The sequence below is a fragment of the Choristoneura fumiferana genome, chromosome 27, assembly GCF_025370935.1.
Source record: "Choristoneura fumiferana chromosome 27, NRCan_CFum_1, whole genome shotgun sequence".
Classification (NCBI taxonomy): domain Eukaryota; kingdom Metazoa; phylum Arthropoda; class Insecta; order Lepidoptera; family Tortricidae; genus Choristoneura; species Choristoneura fumiferana.
Window position 1 is genome coordinate 4714801 of NC_133498.1, and position 20043 is coordinate 4734843.

Below are 20043 nucleotides of genomic sequence, written 5' to 3' on the forward strand. Positions count from 1 at the left end.
CTCGTTTAGCAACTCCGCTAAAATGCGACCGAGTTCCATCTTACAAACTATATCCACTTTCAACCTTGTTAATGAAGGAGTGAGGTGGTTATTTTACAGGTGAAAGTTATAGAACTCTGTCATTTTAAAGCGGTATTGTAATATGTATGTTTCTTATTTTACTGTAATAAGTTGGTCAGTTGGCTAGTAGGTTCCCAAACGTCGCGCGCGACACTCGTCTCGTAAAAAAAGTTAAAAAAAATGCCAAAGAGGCCGTGCAAGTGTCGACATGTGTAGTATCTATTGTTAATTTTGGCGCGAAACGAAACGTCAAAATGACAGTTCGGGGTGTGTTTCTTAGTGAGAAAATTGGTGGTTTTTGTGCTGGTTGTGGACTTGGGTTTTAGTGCAGCGCAAGAATTTGGTAGAGGTGAGTTGATGGGAATAATATTATTTTAAGGGAAAAAAACATATATAAATACTAAATTAAGATTTTTAATTGACTTCAAAGCAGGTGTTTACTATGAACGTCCATTGTAACTTTGCTGCCGTGAAAAAATCACTTTTCATGATCATTTTAGTATTTTTTTAAGTAATTTATAATTTTATTCAATTTGAATCAGTCTATTGTGTTTCAGTTTATGTTTAAGTTAAATAGGTATTTTTAAATATCATGACAAATAAGTAGCTAAATAAATGCCATTAAGAAAAAATAAAGGTGCCATTTGATAGAAATATTTTTATTAATTATAATGGAGAGTTCGGAAAGTAACTTTTTTATTTAAATTAGGAATAAGCAACTTTATTGCAAAATAGTAATTAACTTTTCCGGCAAATAATAATTCGACTGATGTAACGGACTAAATAACTTAAAAAACTAATATGAAAATAAGCTAAGCTTTTTTACTTTTAACATTAAAATGAATACAGTTCTCAAGTCGATAATTTTTACCGACTTCAAAAAAGGTGGAAGTTATCTATTCGGCTGTTACATAAGATAAGTAGTCAAATTTTTATTTTTATATTCCTTACTATGTTATGTTGCGGCCCATACAAGTACCTATATCTAATAGTTTGTTGGCAAATTTCTTTTTCCACTTTGGCTCGTGCTGACACCGACCGTGACCGTGGCACCGACTTCAGATTGGTAGAAAAATATTTTCATGGTTTTTTTGTAGTCGGTTCAATTTTTTATTTTCACGCTTTTTAGTGTAAAATAAATTTCACGAAAAATTGCTTTTTCCATTACAGAGACGTTCATTAATTTAATTATTGAGGAGTCCTGGTGCTTCACCACCCGTTCCATTTCACCGTATGCATTACGATGTGCTTAAATTGCTTAGCAACTGTGTTAAAGTAATTGAAATTCAACCCGTTGAAGTACTTATTTGTTATTGAGTAATCGCTCCGTTGGTCAAATGTGGCCTTCATCATCAGTTCCACTTCATCGAATGATGAATTCAAGAGCAAATGCACGAGTTACTACAAATAATATTTGAAATTACCATAGGTGTCCATACAATATTTGAAGAGTTCCCTCGATTTGCTTTGGATCCAATCATCAGATCCTGATTTTGGTGCTTATGGACCAAATCAGGATCGAAAAAGACAAATCGATTCATAGACGACGGAGTTCTGAGGTAACAAACATAACAAAAAAAGAACCAAATTGATAACCTCCTTCTTTTGAACTCGATTAAAGATGGATCGCAATTGAAATGAGAAATCATAAAAGAATTAGTAGGAATGACAAACCTGCGAAGTAATTCATGGTGTCTTTTAAGTTCCCAATCCGCACTGGAGCCGCGTGGGAACTATGACCCCAGGCCTCTTATTGTGAGAGGAAGGCTGTACCAGCAGTGGGACGTTTATAAGCTAGGATGATGATAATGATGATCCTTGATTCCAGTAAATTAAGGAAGCTCCTCATAAAAAAAGCATGAAATTTCTAGACAAAAATTTTCCAGCAGTTTCTATCCTGCTTACCTACTAATAAAAAAATATAAAAGCTATGTTTACTGTAATAAGATAACATCCTCAAAGCATTTAACTAACTGCCGTTTAACAGCGCCACAGTTAACTAGATAAAGGAAAGTTATAAGGCCCCAGTGAGCTTGGAGTTATAATTGACTTTAACTAAGTGTCGTTACCATTTCAAACGACCATCTCAAGTGAAAACTAACAAATAGCTATAACTGTTAAATCTACCAGGTGGGCCCTGTAATAGGAGCAAAAAATTAAAACACAGGTTCTGCTACTCAAATGGAACTACTTAGTTTTGCAACTTTCAAAAATTAAGTAATTGTATGTTTATTCCAAGCAAATTAAATGGTATTTTCAATGTACGGTATCCAATAACCTAAATGACATCGCATGTTGCATAATAAAGTGACGGATTTCGCAATTCATTGCTGGTCTAATTAAACTTTAAACTGTTTAGTAAAAATTATTATGTAAAAGTTATTTTCAAAAGTTGTAGAAAATTAGCTCAAGATAAAGAGTGGAAGCTGTGGTTTAATTTTATGCTCGTGTTACAAGGCCCACCTTTATACCTGTAGATCAATTATTATGACTAAGTAACTGGGAGTCACAGAACTATACTGGGCAGATAATTTGTGTGAAAATACGATTTTGTTTATCATTTATTTATTAATCAATAAAAATTACAGTATAAAAACGATGCGTTGTAAAATTCAATTAATCATACAAAAAACCGTGGTATTCGTATTTATTATTTATAGTGAAATTGACTGAGAAAAGGTTCTAAAATGAAAAACGATTTAGTTTCTTCGCCTGTACAAGTCGTAAAACTATAAAAAACAATTATTTTCGTATAACAGTAGAAAGCTAATAAACTTTATAGACAATTAACACTTAATCAAAGAACGCTTACCGAATGGCGTAGGAAGTGAGTTTTACTGTCTCGTTTACGCTCCTCAGTAAAAACTGGCCAAGCCAAGACTGGTTTAAACGTGAAGGGTTCTGTAGCATCATATTAGCCATTGTTGAGAATGAGTACAAACGATGAAAAAAAACTTACTTCGGGACCTACTACGAAATTCGAAAATCAAAGTTCGTATCGTGCCGTCCCTCTCGTTCCCATATTAAATATTAGCGTCAGCGGGACAGCAAGATACAAATTTCGATTTTGCACTTCGCAGTAAAGGGTCTGATGAGGGGTGTTATAAGTTTGAAGCCAATGTATGTCTGTCTGTTTGTGGCATTGTAACTACTAAACAAATGGACTGATTCAATGAGGTATTTTAGGTATAAGTGACACCTTTTTGGTAGTACTTGGCTATGTTTGATAAAAATAAATAGCTTAAAATAGCTTTTTGAGATATTGAACTCTGAAATGACGATATCGGAAGTGTTCCTCTAATTTGATTAGGTTATTTTGAAAAACAAAATACTATTATCTACCATGTTCCCTGCGGCTGATTTTCAACAATGATGTTCTTTTCGAAAGCACTGATATAATTAGACATGTAAAAGACATCTTTACGGCCTACTTATCGGACCCACTACCCCACTAATATAATCCCACTAATATTATAAATGCGAAAGTTTGTATGTCTGTTTGTTGTTTATTTGTTTGTTTGTTACAACATCAAGTACTTCATCTAAACCAATGAACCGATTTAGATAGAATTCAGTATGTAGATAGTATGAGTCCCAGAGAATGACATAAAATAGTTTTTATCCCGGAAAATAGCAGTTCCCGCGGGATAGCGATAACCGAATCCTGCGCAGACGGAGTCGCGGGTAACTGCTAGTACAGAATAAAAAATTTGATTTCGTCAATTTTTCCTTTGGGACCCTCTTTAGAACCCTAAAAAGATAAAGATGCCGTGAAGCTATCCTTAACTATTAAGTATCGATTAACTCAGCGGGATCTTGGGTTCGAGTTTGGGGTCAAGTTTCATATCCGTTCCATATTATGAGTAAGGGCATGTTGCACAAAAAAAAACTGTGTGTGTGCCACAACTCGGGTGATACTCTATGTTTTACAAATTTTAAATTTTATAATGCTAATTATTAGATTCATTATTATTAGATTCGAATCGAGATTAGCATGGTGAACGGTGGTGTTGCTCTGAAAATGAGTTTTGGTTGAGTTCGAAACGCATCAGTGTAGTGTTATGGTGATGATAGGGTTTGTGTTATTTGTGTGTGTTCTTACACTGTGGAGGTGGAGGAACTGCATGAACACATATTTCTTGCATAAACTGAGCTATCGTAAAATCGCGGGTGAGCAAAGTGTTTTCAGTTCACATATGTCGTTTTTTAATTAATACATGAAATTACATAGTTAATGGAAGAAAATGGAAATGGAATAGATGGAATTGGATAGAGTGTGCAGATAAATGAAAATACTTATTTCTCTACGAGGAAGTTTTAAATGAAAACGACTCTACGCCATTAACAATAGATGTGTTCAGATATTCGTGATCATAATTTTGCTCACAAGTTTATAAACTCGACTGTACATTATCTATCGAATGCGTTATCAAAACCTAGCCCGCATTGTGATCGTGACTCGCAATTTCTACATTATATTTATATGTCATATCGAAATATACGAGAATTTTCAAGTGTCATTTTGAAACAAGTTTTTGTAAAGAATAGGTGAACGCGTTGATGTCTTCTGTTTAGGGCCAATTTTACAAGTCTCTGATAACATAATGACATGCAGATATTTTATTGATAGAAGTATAGAATAACACAAATGTAACAAAAATAAAGTTCTTAATAATAATTTATATTTATTTACATATATATAATAATCATAATTTTTTTATCATTTATTTAGTTACCCTCGATTATTTGAGGATTAAAACTTGCTGATGCCTCGTTTTTGTTTTGTTTGTTTTTTGTTGTAAGTAGTATGGATTTTTTCGTTAAATTTAGAAAATTGCCCATACAATAATATTTGTATCTAGGTATGATTTTTATTGTCACAACAGAACTTTTGGATTATTTTGGAAATATATTTTAATAAAATGAAGTACTTACATTTTCATCCAATTTTCCAAATTCATGTGCGGAATTACATTTGAAATTTACCACGAGCTTTGCGGTGAAGGAAAACATCGTGAGGAAACCTGCACAATCCTGCGAAGCAATTCAATGGTGCGTGTGAAGTTCCCAATCCGCACTGGGCCCGCGTGGGAACTATAGCCCAAGCCCTCTTGTTCTGAGAGGAGGCCTGTGCCCAGCAGTGGGACGTATATAGGCTGGGATGATGATGACTTACATTTTCATCCAATTTACATTTGGCGCAGCGGCTGAAGCAGCCGAGAGCAGGAAAATATTATACCAGGGTCTTGGTTCAGCATACAACTTCATTGCTGTCGGTTCCAAGACCCTGGGTCCTTGGGGTCCCGGCGCACACAAATTATTCAAGAAGTGCAAAAGAGAGAGCCACTTCTGGAGACCAAAGGGCTGGCAGCTATCTCTTTCAACGAATCGCCATCGCCATTTAACAAGGGAATGCTGCGAGCCTCTTGGGCACCATGCCACGGGGGCCTTCTTTAGATTTAATTAAGTAGGTATTATATTATGTTTTTAAGTTAGGTATTTAGATTATAGTTAAGTTTTACTTATGGTTATGTTTTTGTGTATTCTTAGAGGCTGTTTCAACATCCATTGATTAGCGTTAACCGACGGTTAAATGTGATGCCGTCTTCGTCTATTCGAACAAAACAAATAGAGACGGCATCACACCTAACCGCCAGTTAACACTAATCAATGAATGGTGAAACAGCCCCTAAGTCTCGTTAAATAACATTACACAAGAAACCAAATATGAAGTCAATCTGAGTAATGGAATTGGGTTAAAATTATTAACTTTTAAGATATGGCAAAGAAACATACTAACATTACGACTATATTATCCGAGATGTAAATATATAAAAGCTTATAAAAAACTGGACCAGCCAGTCCTTACAAAGCATTTCTTCCGCGTATCTCTATAATTTATTTAATAGATCCTCTTTTATCTCTTTCTAATGTTGCGGAACGAGGTCAAGGCTATACACGGAATCCAGGCTTTACGCAGTCCGATTTTCGAACCACATATGCCGTCCCGCTTACTCTTATATGACTTTATAGGAGAGTGAAAAGGACGGTATGATTGAACTTCTAATTTTGGAGTAGCCTCCGAGATAGCATTATAACGATGAAACTGGAAATTTATCGATATCTAATAAAACGGTACACTTAACCTAATCGACTTAGAACAGATGAAACGTTGTCATTTCAAAGTTCAATCCTACTAATATTATAAATGCGAAAGTTTGTAAGTCTGTTTGTTTGTTTGTTGGTTACTTCATCACGTCTAAACCGCTGAACCGATTTAGATGAAAGTTTGTATACAGATAGTATGAGTCCCAGGGTAGGACATAGGATAGTTTTCATGATGAAAATTACATAGTTCCCGCGGGATAGCTATAACCTAATTCTACGCAGATGAAATTGCGGGTAACGGCTAATATCTCAATAACTGCTGAACCAACTTTAACGAAACATAGCTAAAAACTATTGCAAAGAAACTCGCTTTTACATAAAAGAAACTGTTTTGAACATGAAACTACCGTGAGACTCACTCATATTAAATATAACGACCCGGATAACTCACGTCTTAAATCGAGTTTAGCTCGATATGTTTCGGGCTAATCCGTAGCCCTTCGTCTGCGCGTGTTGCAGCGGCCGCTGAGTCGCGTTGCTCCGAAGACGAAGGGCTACGGATTAGCCCGAAACATGTCGAGCTAAACTCGATTTAAGACGTGAGTTATCCGGGTCGTTATATTTAATAAAAGAAACTGTGTTAAATTGGGCTATTTGTTTGAGAGCTACAATGCCACATGTCTGTGGCACACAGATATTGTCGTTAATCTTATAACTCTTTTTAACCCCCGACGCGAAAAGAGGAGTGTTATAAGTTTGGCCACTGTGTCTGTGTGTCTGTTTGTGGCCAATTTAAATGTGTTTTTTTTTATTTGATATCAGGTTTTCTAGCGATTTATAGGTTTAATCCTTTTTGAGATATTGAACTTTGAAGTGACAAAGTTTTCCAACTTTTTGTTGATTATTGTATTAGGGATAAGTCACGTCTTAAACCGAGTTTAGCTCGACATGTTTCGGGCTATTTCGTAGCCCTTCCTCTCAGGAGCACGCGACTCGGCGGCTGCCGCAACACGCACACATCGGTCTCGGTTTAAGACGTGAGTTATCCGTTTTAATATCATTTAATATCAGTGAGTTTCACGGTAGTTTCATGTTCAAAATATTGTATTAGGGGTTAAAATTATTCATGAACGTAATTTTCGACTTAAATATACTGTAAACTAGAACTGTGATTCTCCGACTTCGATGCGGCTTTTTACGCGAAAGCAAGTTTCCTTGCGATGTCTTGCAGATATGTTTCATTAGCATCGGTTCAGCCATTTTTGAAATATAAAACTTTAATGACAATGCTTGATGTTTATCAAGGTTTCTAAGGAATAGGTTACTGACTAAAGCGTAAACTATAAAGCATTTTATCTTCTGTATAAATGAGCATTCTTTAGATAAGATACTGACTTGTCTGTTCGTAATGCTATGACGTCAGTGCATATTTAGGATGCTCCTGTCTCTTTCGTTCGCCTAATAAGAATAAGATTAGCTTTTTACCCCGATTGTACGAAGTACAGAGTTATATTTTTCAAGAGTATATATGTACAGTCACCAGCATTAATATCTGCCACAGCGGAGCGTGCAAAAATATCTGACACGTCCTTCCGGCCCTAGAAATAGAGTCGTATCATATATTTATGCACGCTTGTTGCGTCAGATATTGGTGCTGGTGACTGTACAGTTGAACAAATTGAATCATGACCCAGGAGGGTGGGACCTTAGTGCTACTCATGTCATGTTGACATCTCATAGGAAATTGATTATCAAAAATTCCACCCGAGAACCCGAGCCGAAGAAACTGAATTGTGTACCAGGGTGGAACATTATTTGTGCTACTGACATTCAACACATCTGCCAAAGAAATGATAGCGCAATTGACTCCACCCTGGTACGCGATTCAATTTCCTCGGTTGTAATGTATACATAATATTTTGCTCCTTTCTTTAGCCTAAAATGACTGTGACAGTTTCGACACCTAAGATGTCATTAGATTTATAAAAAACTGACGGAGTGACAAAAGGGAATAATAATGTTTCTAAATGACGTCCGCGAAAAAATATGAAATGAAAACTCATGTGCCCATTTTTATATTAACTTCAAATAAAAGCTAAAAACGAAAATCAAGCCTAGTATTCGTAGTCTAGAATTCTGTTACGTAAAGACTCCAAAAACCAATCTTAATTTGATTGCTTAATAGCGACATCTCTTGTCCGGGTGAGCGGTTAGTTCCAACATAGATTGTTGTTAGTGTCGCTGCTAAAGTGACTAAATAAGAAAACAAACAAGCTGAGATATGTGGTGCATAGGAGAAATTTGTTTCTGTAATCCTGTCCAGTAGTGGTGTAGAAGTATAGCACGCAGCACGGAATGCTGAGGACCTGGGTTCGATTCCCAGCGCTGGTCTCTTTTTCTGGTTTTTCTGTGCATCTTTGTTTCAGTTTGTACTTTCGATAAGTAAGTTGTACTTCAACAGTCAGGATTACGGTGAAGTTTTGAGCTGGTCATGATTTTAAACGGGTCCTAATTTATTTATTGCTAAAGTAAAATATTTTATTTGCGTACGAACTTAACAGGAAAACCACTACGGTTAATTAGGCTTTAACGAGTCATTAATCAAAAGCTAATATTGACTGACGGTCGATTTATCCACGTTTCGACGTTACTTTAATTTTGACAGCCAGCAAAAAGTAACGTACCTACAATTTTTTTTTCAAAAACTTATTCCCGGCTGTGTTTACACCAAAGGTGTGCGATGATGTGTTTTTCATGAGCCAATAGATAAACTTTATTTATCTATCCTCGCACAGCACATCTCTAGTGGAAACAGCTGAGCGGAGCGAGGCGAGGTAAATGACGCGTTTCTATTGGTTCAGGAAAAACATTCCTCGCAACACATCCTTGCACATCTCTGGTGGAAACGGAACCTAAAGGTCAATAACCCTGTCAAGAAGGACAATCGCATGACAATGTCCTGTGGCAAGGCGGGTTCACTGACCGCCGCACTCTTAAGAACTGTGTGATGAAAATAAAACAGACGACATTTTACTTTTTTTGACAAAAATCGTTACGCTTGAGGATTAACTTTCATACTGTAGTTTTTGGGATTTTGTTTTCAAAAAGAATGCACTAATAATATTATGGTATCATGGGACACTTGACACCAATTGACCTAGTCCCAAAATACACAAAGCTTGTACTATTAGATATTAGGCAACGGATAAACATACTTAAATAGATATTAAACATCCAAGGCCCAAGAACGAACATTCGTGTTATTCACACAAATATCTGCCCCGACACGGGAATCGAAACCGGGACCTCAAGCTTCGTAGTCAGGTTCTCTAACCACTTGGCGAACCGGACGTCCGGTTACTAACTTTTGTTTTCTAAAGAATCAAGAAGACATTAATAATATCTAGGGCGTAACATAGTAAATTTATTTTTTCTAACTGCACACCCTCTATTATTAAGTACTTTATTATAAAATTAAAAAAGCATCCCCAGTTTACGTGTATGGGAATTACCCAAAATATTTTTTATTTTACCACTGTCGGCGTGACTGATTATGTATATTCATGCTAAATTATAGCTTTCTAGTACTAACGGACAGACATGGCGACACTGTAAAACAAGGAAACGTTATGCAAGGACCTATATAGTGTCTTTGGCCATTAAGGCGACTCAACCAAAAAAAAGTTTTTGGTAAAAATACTAATACAAGCTTTTTTGCTGACTACACTCTGCCTCTGGTCACCAAAGTACACTCCTCAAGATGAATCAAACGAGTCCAAACTCGCGTTGCCCCTAGCAACTGTCGGCTGTCACCTTAGCCGCCTAGCAACGCAAAAAAAAAATGACCCCTTTTAATTTTTATATTGCGGCTCAAGAGATAGATCACAGATGGACAGACAGACAGACAGCGGACTCTCAGTAATATTTATTTGGATATGGAACCCTAAAAATAACTATCGTCAACTGTCACTTTAACACTCTGCTATGGGGTCACAGTCCTGCGTAACAGGTATTATGTTACCGCTATGACTGACTTTCGATGAAAATATTCGGTGAAAATAAATGAATGTGCAACAATCAACATCCCATGAAACCATATCGAAAATACAAACTGAGACATGGATGGACTGGACTGGTTTGTATTTTCGATATGGTTTCACGGGATACCCGTAAAAGTAATCATAATTTGATTGCTTAGTAGCGACATCTCTTGTCTGGGTGAGCGGTTGGTTCCGAAAGAGTGTGACGTCTCTCGATGAGAGCTGAACATAGATGTCGCTAGTGCTGCTGCATAAGTAGCGTAGTAGAAATAAGCAACCTGAGATATGTATGCATAGGAAAAATTCGTGTCTAGATTCCTGTCCAGCGGTGGTGTAGGGGCACGCAGCACGGATTGCTGAGGACCTGGGTTCGATTCCCAGCGCTGGTCTCTTTTTCTGGTTTTTCTGTGCATGTCTCAGTTTGTATTTTCGATAACTTTACCTAAGCTCTCGTGAGACATATATGGATTATTACAAAAATTACACTATTATAACCTAGGAATGGTGCGACTAGTTCATTCCATTCAAATTTTATTGCATTTCACGTTGTAGGTACATAGTTCTGAAGATTACGTCAAAACAATATAGTTTCGATCTGTTAGGAAGATCATTTTCAAAGGAACGTTCACGATAGTGGCGCCCCTCTCACTGCCTACTGTAGTAGTGAAACGAGTCCAAGCCCGACTGTTCCTGACTTATAAATCGTGAGAACTATTTTATTTTTGTAATTTTCTAAATCTTTCTGTTTTTAATCTTGGTTGATAATTATACATGTCCCAGCTCATTAGCACTATATTTATAAGACCAATTTTACCATGTCTATAGCAAAATAAACTATTTAATTTCAAATGATTAGAGAACCTGACTACGAAGCTAGAGGTCTCGGGTTCAATCCCCGCCGGGGCAGATATTTGTATTAATACGAATGTTTGTTCTCGGGTCTTGGATGTTTAATATGTATTTAAGTATTTATTATATAAGTATGTTTGTCCGTTGCCCAGTGTCCATAGTACAGTCACCAGCACCAATATCTGACACAACAAGCGTGCCTAAATATCTGATACGACTCTATTGCTAGGGCCGGAAGGACGTGTCAGATATTTTTGCACGCTCCGAAGTGGCAGATATTAATGCTGGAGACTGTACAAGCTTTGCTTAGTTTGGGACTAGGTCAAGTGTCCCATGGTATTTATTTATTTATTTCAATTAACTGTACCCTAAAATTAAAACGCACTTATGAGTAGTTCGAAGGTAGCAGGTAGGTCTTCATGACTAGATACTTGGGAAAATAATATGGTGGTTCCCTTTTTCTTTGACATCGCGGCTTTGGAGTCTGGTCTGAAGTTCTCGGTTGGCAATGGCTGCTATTAAGCATATTAAAAAGTTCCATGCGTAACCGCAAAGATATCACCAAAAAGAAATGCAAACGATCAAATTCCCTTAAAGAAAGTTAAATGTAACATTACGTAAACCTCATAATATGGTCTTATATGGCCATTTTGTGGTCTACCGTCGTAACGTGTTTACTTCAGACTACTTTCTCTTTATTGATTCGGATTTTTACTACAAACCTTACCTGTGGATTCGCTTGCATGATGTTTTAGGTATGATCATACTGTATTTTCATAATAAATAAAAATAAACATCATGGTACACTTGATACCAATTGACCTAGTCCTAAACTAAGCAAAGCTTGTACTATGGATACTAGGCAACGGATAAACATACTTATATACAGTGTGCTAGAAAATCAGATGCGGATATTTTGAGGATCGAATATTTGCATCGTTGTTAATTAGTTTCAATTAAATTAAATTTTTAGTTAATGCATGGGTGATTATTTTTGGACGGAATGGTATTTTTGTATAAAACAAAATAAATATTACCACACAATAATTAAATAATTTGTGTATAATTGATTATTAGGTTATTAATTACATACCCTGAAAATATCCGCACCTAATTTTCTAGCAACTTATAGATAAATACACACTTAAATACATATTAAGCATCCAAGACCCGAGAACAAACATTCGTATTATTCATACAAATATCTGCCCCGGCTGGGAATCGAACCCGGGACCTCAAGCTTCGTAGTCAGGTTCTCTAAATGTTTACTAGAGATAAAGACAATAGAATGATTCATCATCATCATCAGCCAGGAGACGTCCACAGTCAAACAAAGCCCTTGCACCTACCGGTTTGCTTGCAACAAATACAATGATTATCGAAAATAAAAATGAATTCAATTGAAAATTGGATTAACCGTGATTTAAAAAAAACTATATATCTGTCTCTTTCTAAAACGCTCTATGCAATAGGTACACAGCCTACTTGCATGTAATCTTAAGAAGTCTAATTTTGAATTTCAAATTTTAGAACTTTATATGTAAATGGAGCTTAGACATTGTTTTTCTCTTCGATAAAATTCAGTGTCGAGCTTTTATTTATAAAACATAAAAAAATAGTCAAAATCATATTTTGACGTATGTTATACGTGCCATGCAAAATATTACTGAAAAAAAATCTAAGAGAAAGTAACTGTTACATGGTTATTAGTGTAAGAGATGTAACTCGCAAAGTAACAATATTTTTATGTAACAATCGTTTATAAGTTATTACTAAAGCATGCATATCTGATGTTACGATCATCTGACCTTTATAGCTTTTTAACACGCTATTTTTATTCGATACTACATAATATATGACTTCGGTAGGCTCTTTGGGAAATGATCCGTATTTTTTTTATATCACAGGCAATCAACGCAGCCAGCCTTATTGGCACCCTGCCCAATAATAACGATCTGGATGATATTTTTGTAAATATAGGTTTTTCGACTTTGGATCAGTAAATTACCACGCACAGGACTTATCACGCTAACACACACGTCGTGGTAAATATTACTCGTGTGTGTTAGCGTGATAAGTCCTGTGCGTGGTATTTTGACTATGAGTGAAAATCACGAAAGTTTAAGACGTTATAGGATAAGTAAGTTTTAGTTTTATCTATTTCTTTGTTTTTGTACTAACGTAATAATTATTGTTATTTTTTTAGTTATAACATGCAATACAATACAAATATTCTTAAGAGTCGCCAGTACGCTCATCGCTGATTGCATTTCATATAAAAGTAGTTTCGTTCTAATTTATAAACAACACACTGAAACAAAATAAAACTTTACAACTGTAATGTTAGCAGCTATTTTAATGCTTATAATTAGTTTTCGTTCATATTCAATGCACCATAATATCACATTAATTTTAAGTTTGGTATGAGAAATGGAAATTCGTTATTGTTTTTTCCGTAACATTTTATTTTAACCAAACCTAATTATAAGCATCGTAATGGCTGCTCCCATTATACATATATTTAATTTATAATCGCCATTAAAACGGACAACAAAACTGTAGCCAGTAAAACGGAATCGTCATAATTCCCATTAGAACCACGATAATCTATTACAACTAGTAACGGACGATACCCAAATAAAAAGCCTAAAAGTCGGTCACTAACTAAACCAAACCAATACCGTCTCGTACCAACACAGCATACTAATCGCATTAGCACGACAGTAAAAACTAACACGACATACATTGCATCTTGTGACAGACAACTCATAAGTATGCCTAAAGAGAACCAGCGACGTATCGCCCCTAATTCATCAGACACGCCCCGCAGCAGTAATAAGACATAACTCAGTAGAAAGTAAAGGCAGGTCGCAGAAAGTGAAAATGGTGTTGAATTAGAAAATCTACAGGTGGGATTCGACGGTGAACAATGTTCATTGAAATCAAGTGTTCCTTTAAAGGACTGGTTTGTCGGAAGAGGCGTGTACACAGAGCTAATTGTGTGAAGGATTGTTAGTGTTCAACCTTTGCCCCAGATGTGTACCGAACAGTGGTTACTTTGCAACCAAAGAGTATTAGTACCTATAGTTTAAATAAATATCATGGGACACTTGACACCAATTGACCTAGTCCCAAACTAAGCAAAGCTTGCACCATGGATACTAGGCAACGGATAAACAAGTACTTAAATAGATTAATACATAATTAAATACATATTAAACATCCAAGATCCGAGAACAAACATACGTATTAATCATACAAATATGTGCCCCGGACGGGAATCGAAACCTAACCACTTGGCCATCCGGTCAACCGTCGGGGCTGATTGTCTAAAATTTGACACCCTATTTATAGTGGCCAGGAAAAAAATCATCAGTGTGATTCAGGATGATATAATTTTTCGGTACAGTGACATACATATTTATACATGTAGTATGTGTAATTCGTTTTAGAACCAATGTCATCATAATTTCGTTTTTCTTGCTATTAATGCGCACATGTGTTTTGTTGTCATAGGCTTAGTAAATTACGGCTTCACCAGTGAAATGTCATTCTGTTTGGACCACAATTTTCGAATCCGGAAAAATAAATATGTATACTAGCGATATTATTGTCTGTCGAAAAACCCTAATTAATCTCAAACAAAGTCGGTGGTAACAGCTAGTATAAGTCACAAAACAAACAAGAAGGCAAAAACCGCGAATCCCCAAGTTCTAATTCAATTTTACTTTCATGAATACAACTAAGTAATCAAAATTCGCCGTTTATTCAATTACAACAAATTACGCCTCAAAATTTCTCTCTCGAAATAACTTTCATTTTTAAGAACAACTGTTATTGTTGACTTGACTCGCTGTCAGACACACGTGCTCAAAAAACCATGTCAATGTCAAATAATTTCATGGTTAGTTGACGTTTAGAGAAACACTGAGTTTGCTCTCGATACGGAGTCGACCATCTTGCCTACCTTCCATCGCAAGGGTCCTTAGTTTGCTTGCTTTTCACCAGCGATGTGCGAGAATGTGTTATCAGGAATGTTTTTTTCATAAATAAATAAATAAATATCACGGGACAATTCACACCAATTGACCTAGTCCCAAAGTAAGGTTAGCAATGCTTGTGTTATGGGTACTAAGCAACGGATAAATATACTTATATATGGTCTGTCCCAGAATTCGAGATGCTAAAATGACGTTTCATGTGTTACCTGTTTTTTGCGTCTCATAAATAGTGATGTGCCGCAACCGGTTATTACCGAAAGATTTTGTAGGTACCTATGTATGTATGTCGTAAAATATTAAGATATGAACGGATCCGTGATGTACTAAAATGTAGGGCACTTAGGACATTCTAGAAAAGGTAAAATAGGTCTAATAAAAATGCGACCGTTTTCGAGATATTTCGACTTTTTATAGATGTTGATGTTTAAGTTTCAATTTCATTCTAAGTAAGTTTTACATTAAGTAACTAAATAATATGAGAATAATGAATATTTGATTTATTATTCTATGATATGAATATCTAAATAAAAACACGAGAAAAACGCACTGATCACATCCGATGACAATACGAGTAAAGTAACGAAAATCGGTTGAATACCACTTGAATACGAAAAACATGAACAATGACGTTGTGTGATGATATCTGAGGGCCTACTCCGGAATTCGAAAATCAAAGTTCGTACCGTAACGTCCCTCTCACTTACGTATTAAATTAAATAGTAGTGTCAGAAGGACGGAACGACACGAACTTCGATTTTCGAATTTCGTAGTAGCCCTGCAGGCCCTGACTACGAAATGCAAAACTCGAACTTCGTATGTTGCCGTCCCGCTGACGCTTATCTCATTCAATACGCGAGTGAAAGGGACGGTGCCATACGAACTTCGTTTTTCTAGTTTTGTAGTAGCCCCTCTGTATTATTTTTTACGTTGGCACTAAGTGATGAACACTGTATTTTGTCTGTGCTTAGATTTCATCACTTTATCGTATGATAAAGTAAAATGGAAAGTAGAATATTAAATGCATTAATGTTATTTTTGCTATCGTAAAATAAACATTTTATCGGTTATTTACGAAACCGAAATCACGGAGCAGCACTGTTCCTTTTATGCTGGCCACATTATTTTTACGTTTGACATTTCAGACTGTCATTTTAGTATCTCGAATTCTGGGACAGACCATAGATAGATACATACTTAAATACAATATTAAACACCCAAGACCCGAGAACAAACATTCGTATTCTTCATACAAATATCTGCCCCGACACGGGAATCGAACCCGGGACCTCAAGCTTCGTAGTCAGGTTCTCTAACCACTAGGCCATCTGGTCGTCTGGTCGTCGTATTATACAATTAAAGAACAAAAAAATGATAATAAAAATACAGGGATGTATGGGGTCCCTTAGTTACAATACTAAACACTAACTATATCTAAACTATATCTACGTCATCAGCCTCAGGCCTCCCCCCAAGGCTCTCCACTCAGACGTCTTGTGCTTTCCGCATCCACCGCGATCCCGCGATCTTAACCAGGTCGTCGTTTTTTGTCTTTCTAGATGGCGCCACTGTTGCGTGAGGTTTTTAAGTGTGGCTTTCAAAGTCTGTAATTACGGGCCTGAAAACAAAGTTTAGATTTAATCTTATTTAATACACCTTAAAACCGTACCATAAAAATATCGAGAAACCAGTGTTGCGTAGTAGGTACAGTTTTGTTCGGAAAAAAAGGGAGGACAAAAGTCTCCGAAAGACAAAACTGTCTCAAAACACAGACATTCATTGTCCCGTAACGCATTATTGCCATAATTAATTTCAGGTAATGCAAAATATTCACAAAATTATTCTAAAAATAAACGCGCGTAGCTCACCCAAAAACTATGAGATTTGACATTTCGTAGACCTCACGCTACACTAGCGCCTCTAGCGGCGAATTCATACGCGATAGCCCGGATAGCCCTCAATGAACTAAGAGTACTATGACATAGTACTCTTAGTTCAGTTGCCCCCATAAAGATATGGCTTTAACCTATAATACCATAACAACTATTGACCTCAATGGGTATAATACGAGACAACATTGTGATGATAAAAAAATGACATTATATCGGCGAGCACGTATTTTACTAAAGCTTGTGCAAAAGCAAAAACTAATATGTTACAGAGATGTTCGAGAAACGTTAATATCGTGTGAAGCTATAATTAATAGCTCAACAATGATCAATTGTTAATGAAGCATAATTCTCATATTCTCACCTGTTCGGCATAGTTTACTTTTGTTGCGAGAGAATACCAGATATTATTTTAAGCTTGAAAAAGTAACTAGTAATATCTAAGACACAACAAATAACTATAATACATATTTCTAATGAAAGTGCGAGAGTAGGTATTTTCCATCGAGCACCGATAGATAATCTTACCGAGCGAAGCAAGAATTTTAAGCTGACAAGAGTTGAGAACTGTCTACATTCCACATGTATGTAATCCTTTCCAATGCATGCGAGGAAATAAACACACAAAGTAACAAAAAATAACACTCAAAACAAATTGACGATTTCAAAGCAAAGACAGTCAGGCATGGCGCACTCCGCATTTTAGGTATAAATCTACAAGTACACGGTGTCGTCGTCTGGACGGACTAATTTCATAGGGCACATAGTATCAGTCTGCTGTCAGTTACTAAACACGATTAAAAATATGTCAAAGTTAGCCATTTGTAATTTTTTAAATTGTTTTTATATATTATCCTTTGTTATTCCTTATCATTATACTTTATGTGCGTTAGTCAAGTAAAACATAATGAGTATGAATTGAGTATTTTTACTACTTGATTTTCGGTAGCTATCATAAGATAAAAGTTACCGATCGATACCGATGATCAACATTACTATGTCTGTCACTTTCTCAATGACTCGAGCTAAGCGAGACGAAGCTAACGCTTTCGATCATCAAAAATTGGACCTAACACCTCCTTTAGAATCCGGGCAAAGACTGTAAGTTAATATTACAAAACACATAGCCACATGTTATTACTGACTGTCCATCTGTCAATATTTTTTTTTAAAAACCACTAACAAATAAAAATAAAAAAAATTAAAGATCTACAGTTTGGACCGACTACTGAGAATTTTTGATCCGATCACAGTTTTGAATAGGTCCCGACTTCAAGTTACTAATTAACAGAGTTCCAGCCTTAGCAAGTTGACACAAGTGTACAGGCAAGTGCAAAGATATCGACACGGCCAAAGTTACATATGTATACACGACTTTATGCACTTGACAATAAGGTCGTGTATACATATTTTTGTAACTTGACTGTACTCAATTCAAGCCTCGTTAGATTCTTGTAGAGCTAACAAAACCACTTGAAAAATATAAAAACCTGTTCTAAAATTATATATCTTATTAGATAAGCTGCCTACTAGACTTGTTTTTGCAAGTTTTTTTTTTACTTGCCCTATTAGTATGTTAATATCGGTTAAATCTTGGAAGCTAAACTTAACCTACTTGCAGTGGATCATCCAATCAGCCATCAAATTTGCCATGTTTAAGTAAATTTGGTGACAAAAAATAACCTGGTAGTGCCACCCTTGTGGTACAGCAAGGCTCGTCTCCGCAGGAGGGAACTCCTCGATGGTGGTTAATGGCATCGACTTGAAATTTGGTACGGAAATGTAGCTTATATAACAATGCAAGTATAGTAGAAATCCATATTCCCAAAACCTTAAGCGGCAATTACACTGAGTCGTTCGCCGCATGCTGCATGCGGCGACCGCAAAAGTGTAAAGAACACGGTAGTCGGCCGCATTCGGCGAGCGACAGCTGCCACCGCCTTAATATGGCCGCCGCAGTAGACGGACAGACTAATGTAAAGGCGACGGTCGTTCGCCGAAGTAGTTTGAAACAAATTCGGCGACCGCATTAGGTGAACGACGCAGTGTAATTGCCGCTTTAGATTCTTCATATCTTTTTCATTTCGTTGAAAACTTTTTTTAAAGAAGTTGTTTTTTTTATTTCTTGTATTGTCGACGTGCTTTGCATCTATTCTAAGGTGATACGATCTCTCCACATGATTCGTCCTCTAGCGGTATGCGCGTGCGTTTCTACCACGCTCTGATTGGCAAGTATCGCTTCCGCCTCGCTGTACAGCGACATTGGCTGCGATCATTTTTATTGATTATTAATCATCAGATATCAGTTAAACTGTGATTAAAATCCTTGATGCAGTTTCTCTGATCACTCATTAAAATTCTAAACAAACATAAGCTTCGTCAAGCTAGTAAGAAGTAATTTTTGACTTAAACTTCAACATACTTACTTAATATTCAATATATTTCAATAATTTAAATATTATAATATTAAAATACCTATTCTCAGATTTAAAAACATATTTTTTATTTTTTTTCCATTTTTATGATATTTATACGCAAATATATAACATAATTGCTCTTCTGCAAGATTGGTTTAAATGTAAATAGTATGATTGTGAACTAGGATATCAATATGTTCATTGAATCTCTTTAGGGCCACTGGCATGATCTAGATTCTACGTTAACTTAATAACACAGCCTTGGGTTTTAGCAATGACAGTTTTATACATCCTGACACTAATCAGTCCTGGGTTAGCTAGGGTCGGTCGAAGAATAAACCAATGGGAATCAACAGAAAAATACTAACCCAAGCACCCCGCAGAGCCTAATGCCCGGTTCACATTATTCCAGTAAAATCGTTGAAGCAGGGCTCTACGAAATTCGAAAATCGAAGTTCGTGTCGTTCGGTCCCTCTGATATTTAATACGAGAGCGAGACGGTACGATACGAACTTCGATTTTCGAACTTCGGGGTAGGCCCTCAGTAGCGTGACACTGCGGTGCTCGATCGATCTTGTGTAATACGTTTGGATTGTGACCCCGCAATGTATAGCTACTGGCACGATTTTACTGGAATAATGTAAACCGGGTATAACGGGAGAATGCATGCTTCTGTGCTACG

At 36.3% G+C, this 20043-nt stretch overlaps 1 protein-coding gene across 1 annotated transcript in view; it reads left to right on the top strand.

Annotated features, from left to right (window-relative positions):
• Positions 1 to 22: 22 nt before the first annotated feature.
• The window catches only part of flz (transmembrane serine protease filzig), a 43280-nt gene continuing 23259 nt past the window's right edge, over positions 23 to 20043 (top strand). The window contains exons 1-2 of the mRNA XM_074108444.1: positions 23 to 79; positions 322 to 409. Of these exons, the coding sequence (XP_073964545.1) occupies positions 23 to 79; positions 322 to 409 (145 nt within the window). The remainder of the gene's footprint in view (positions 80 to 321; positions 410 to 20043) is intronic.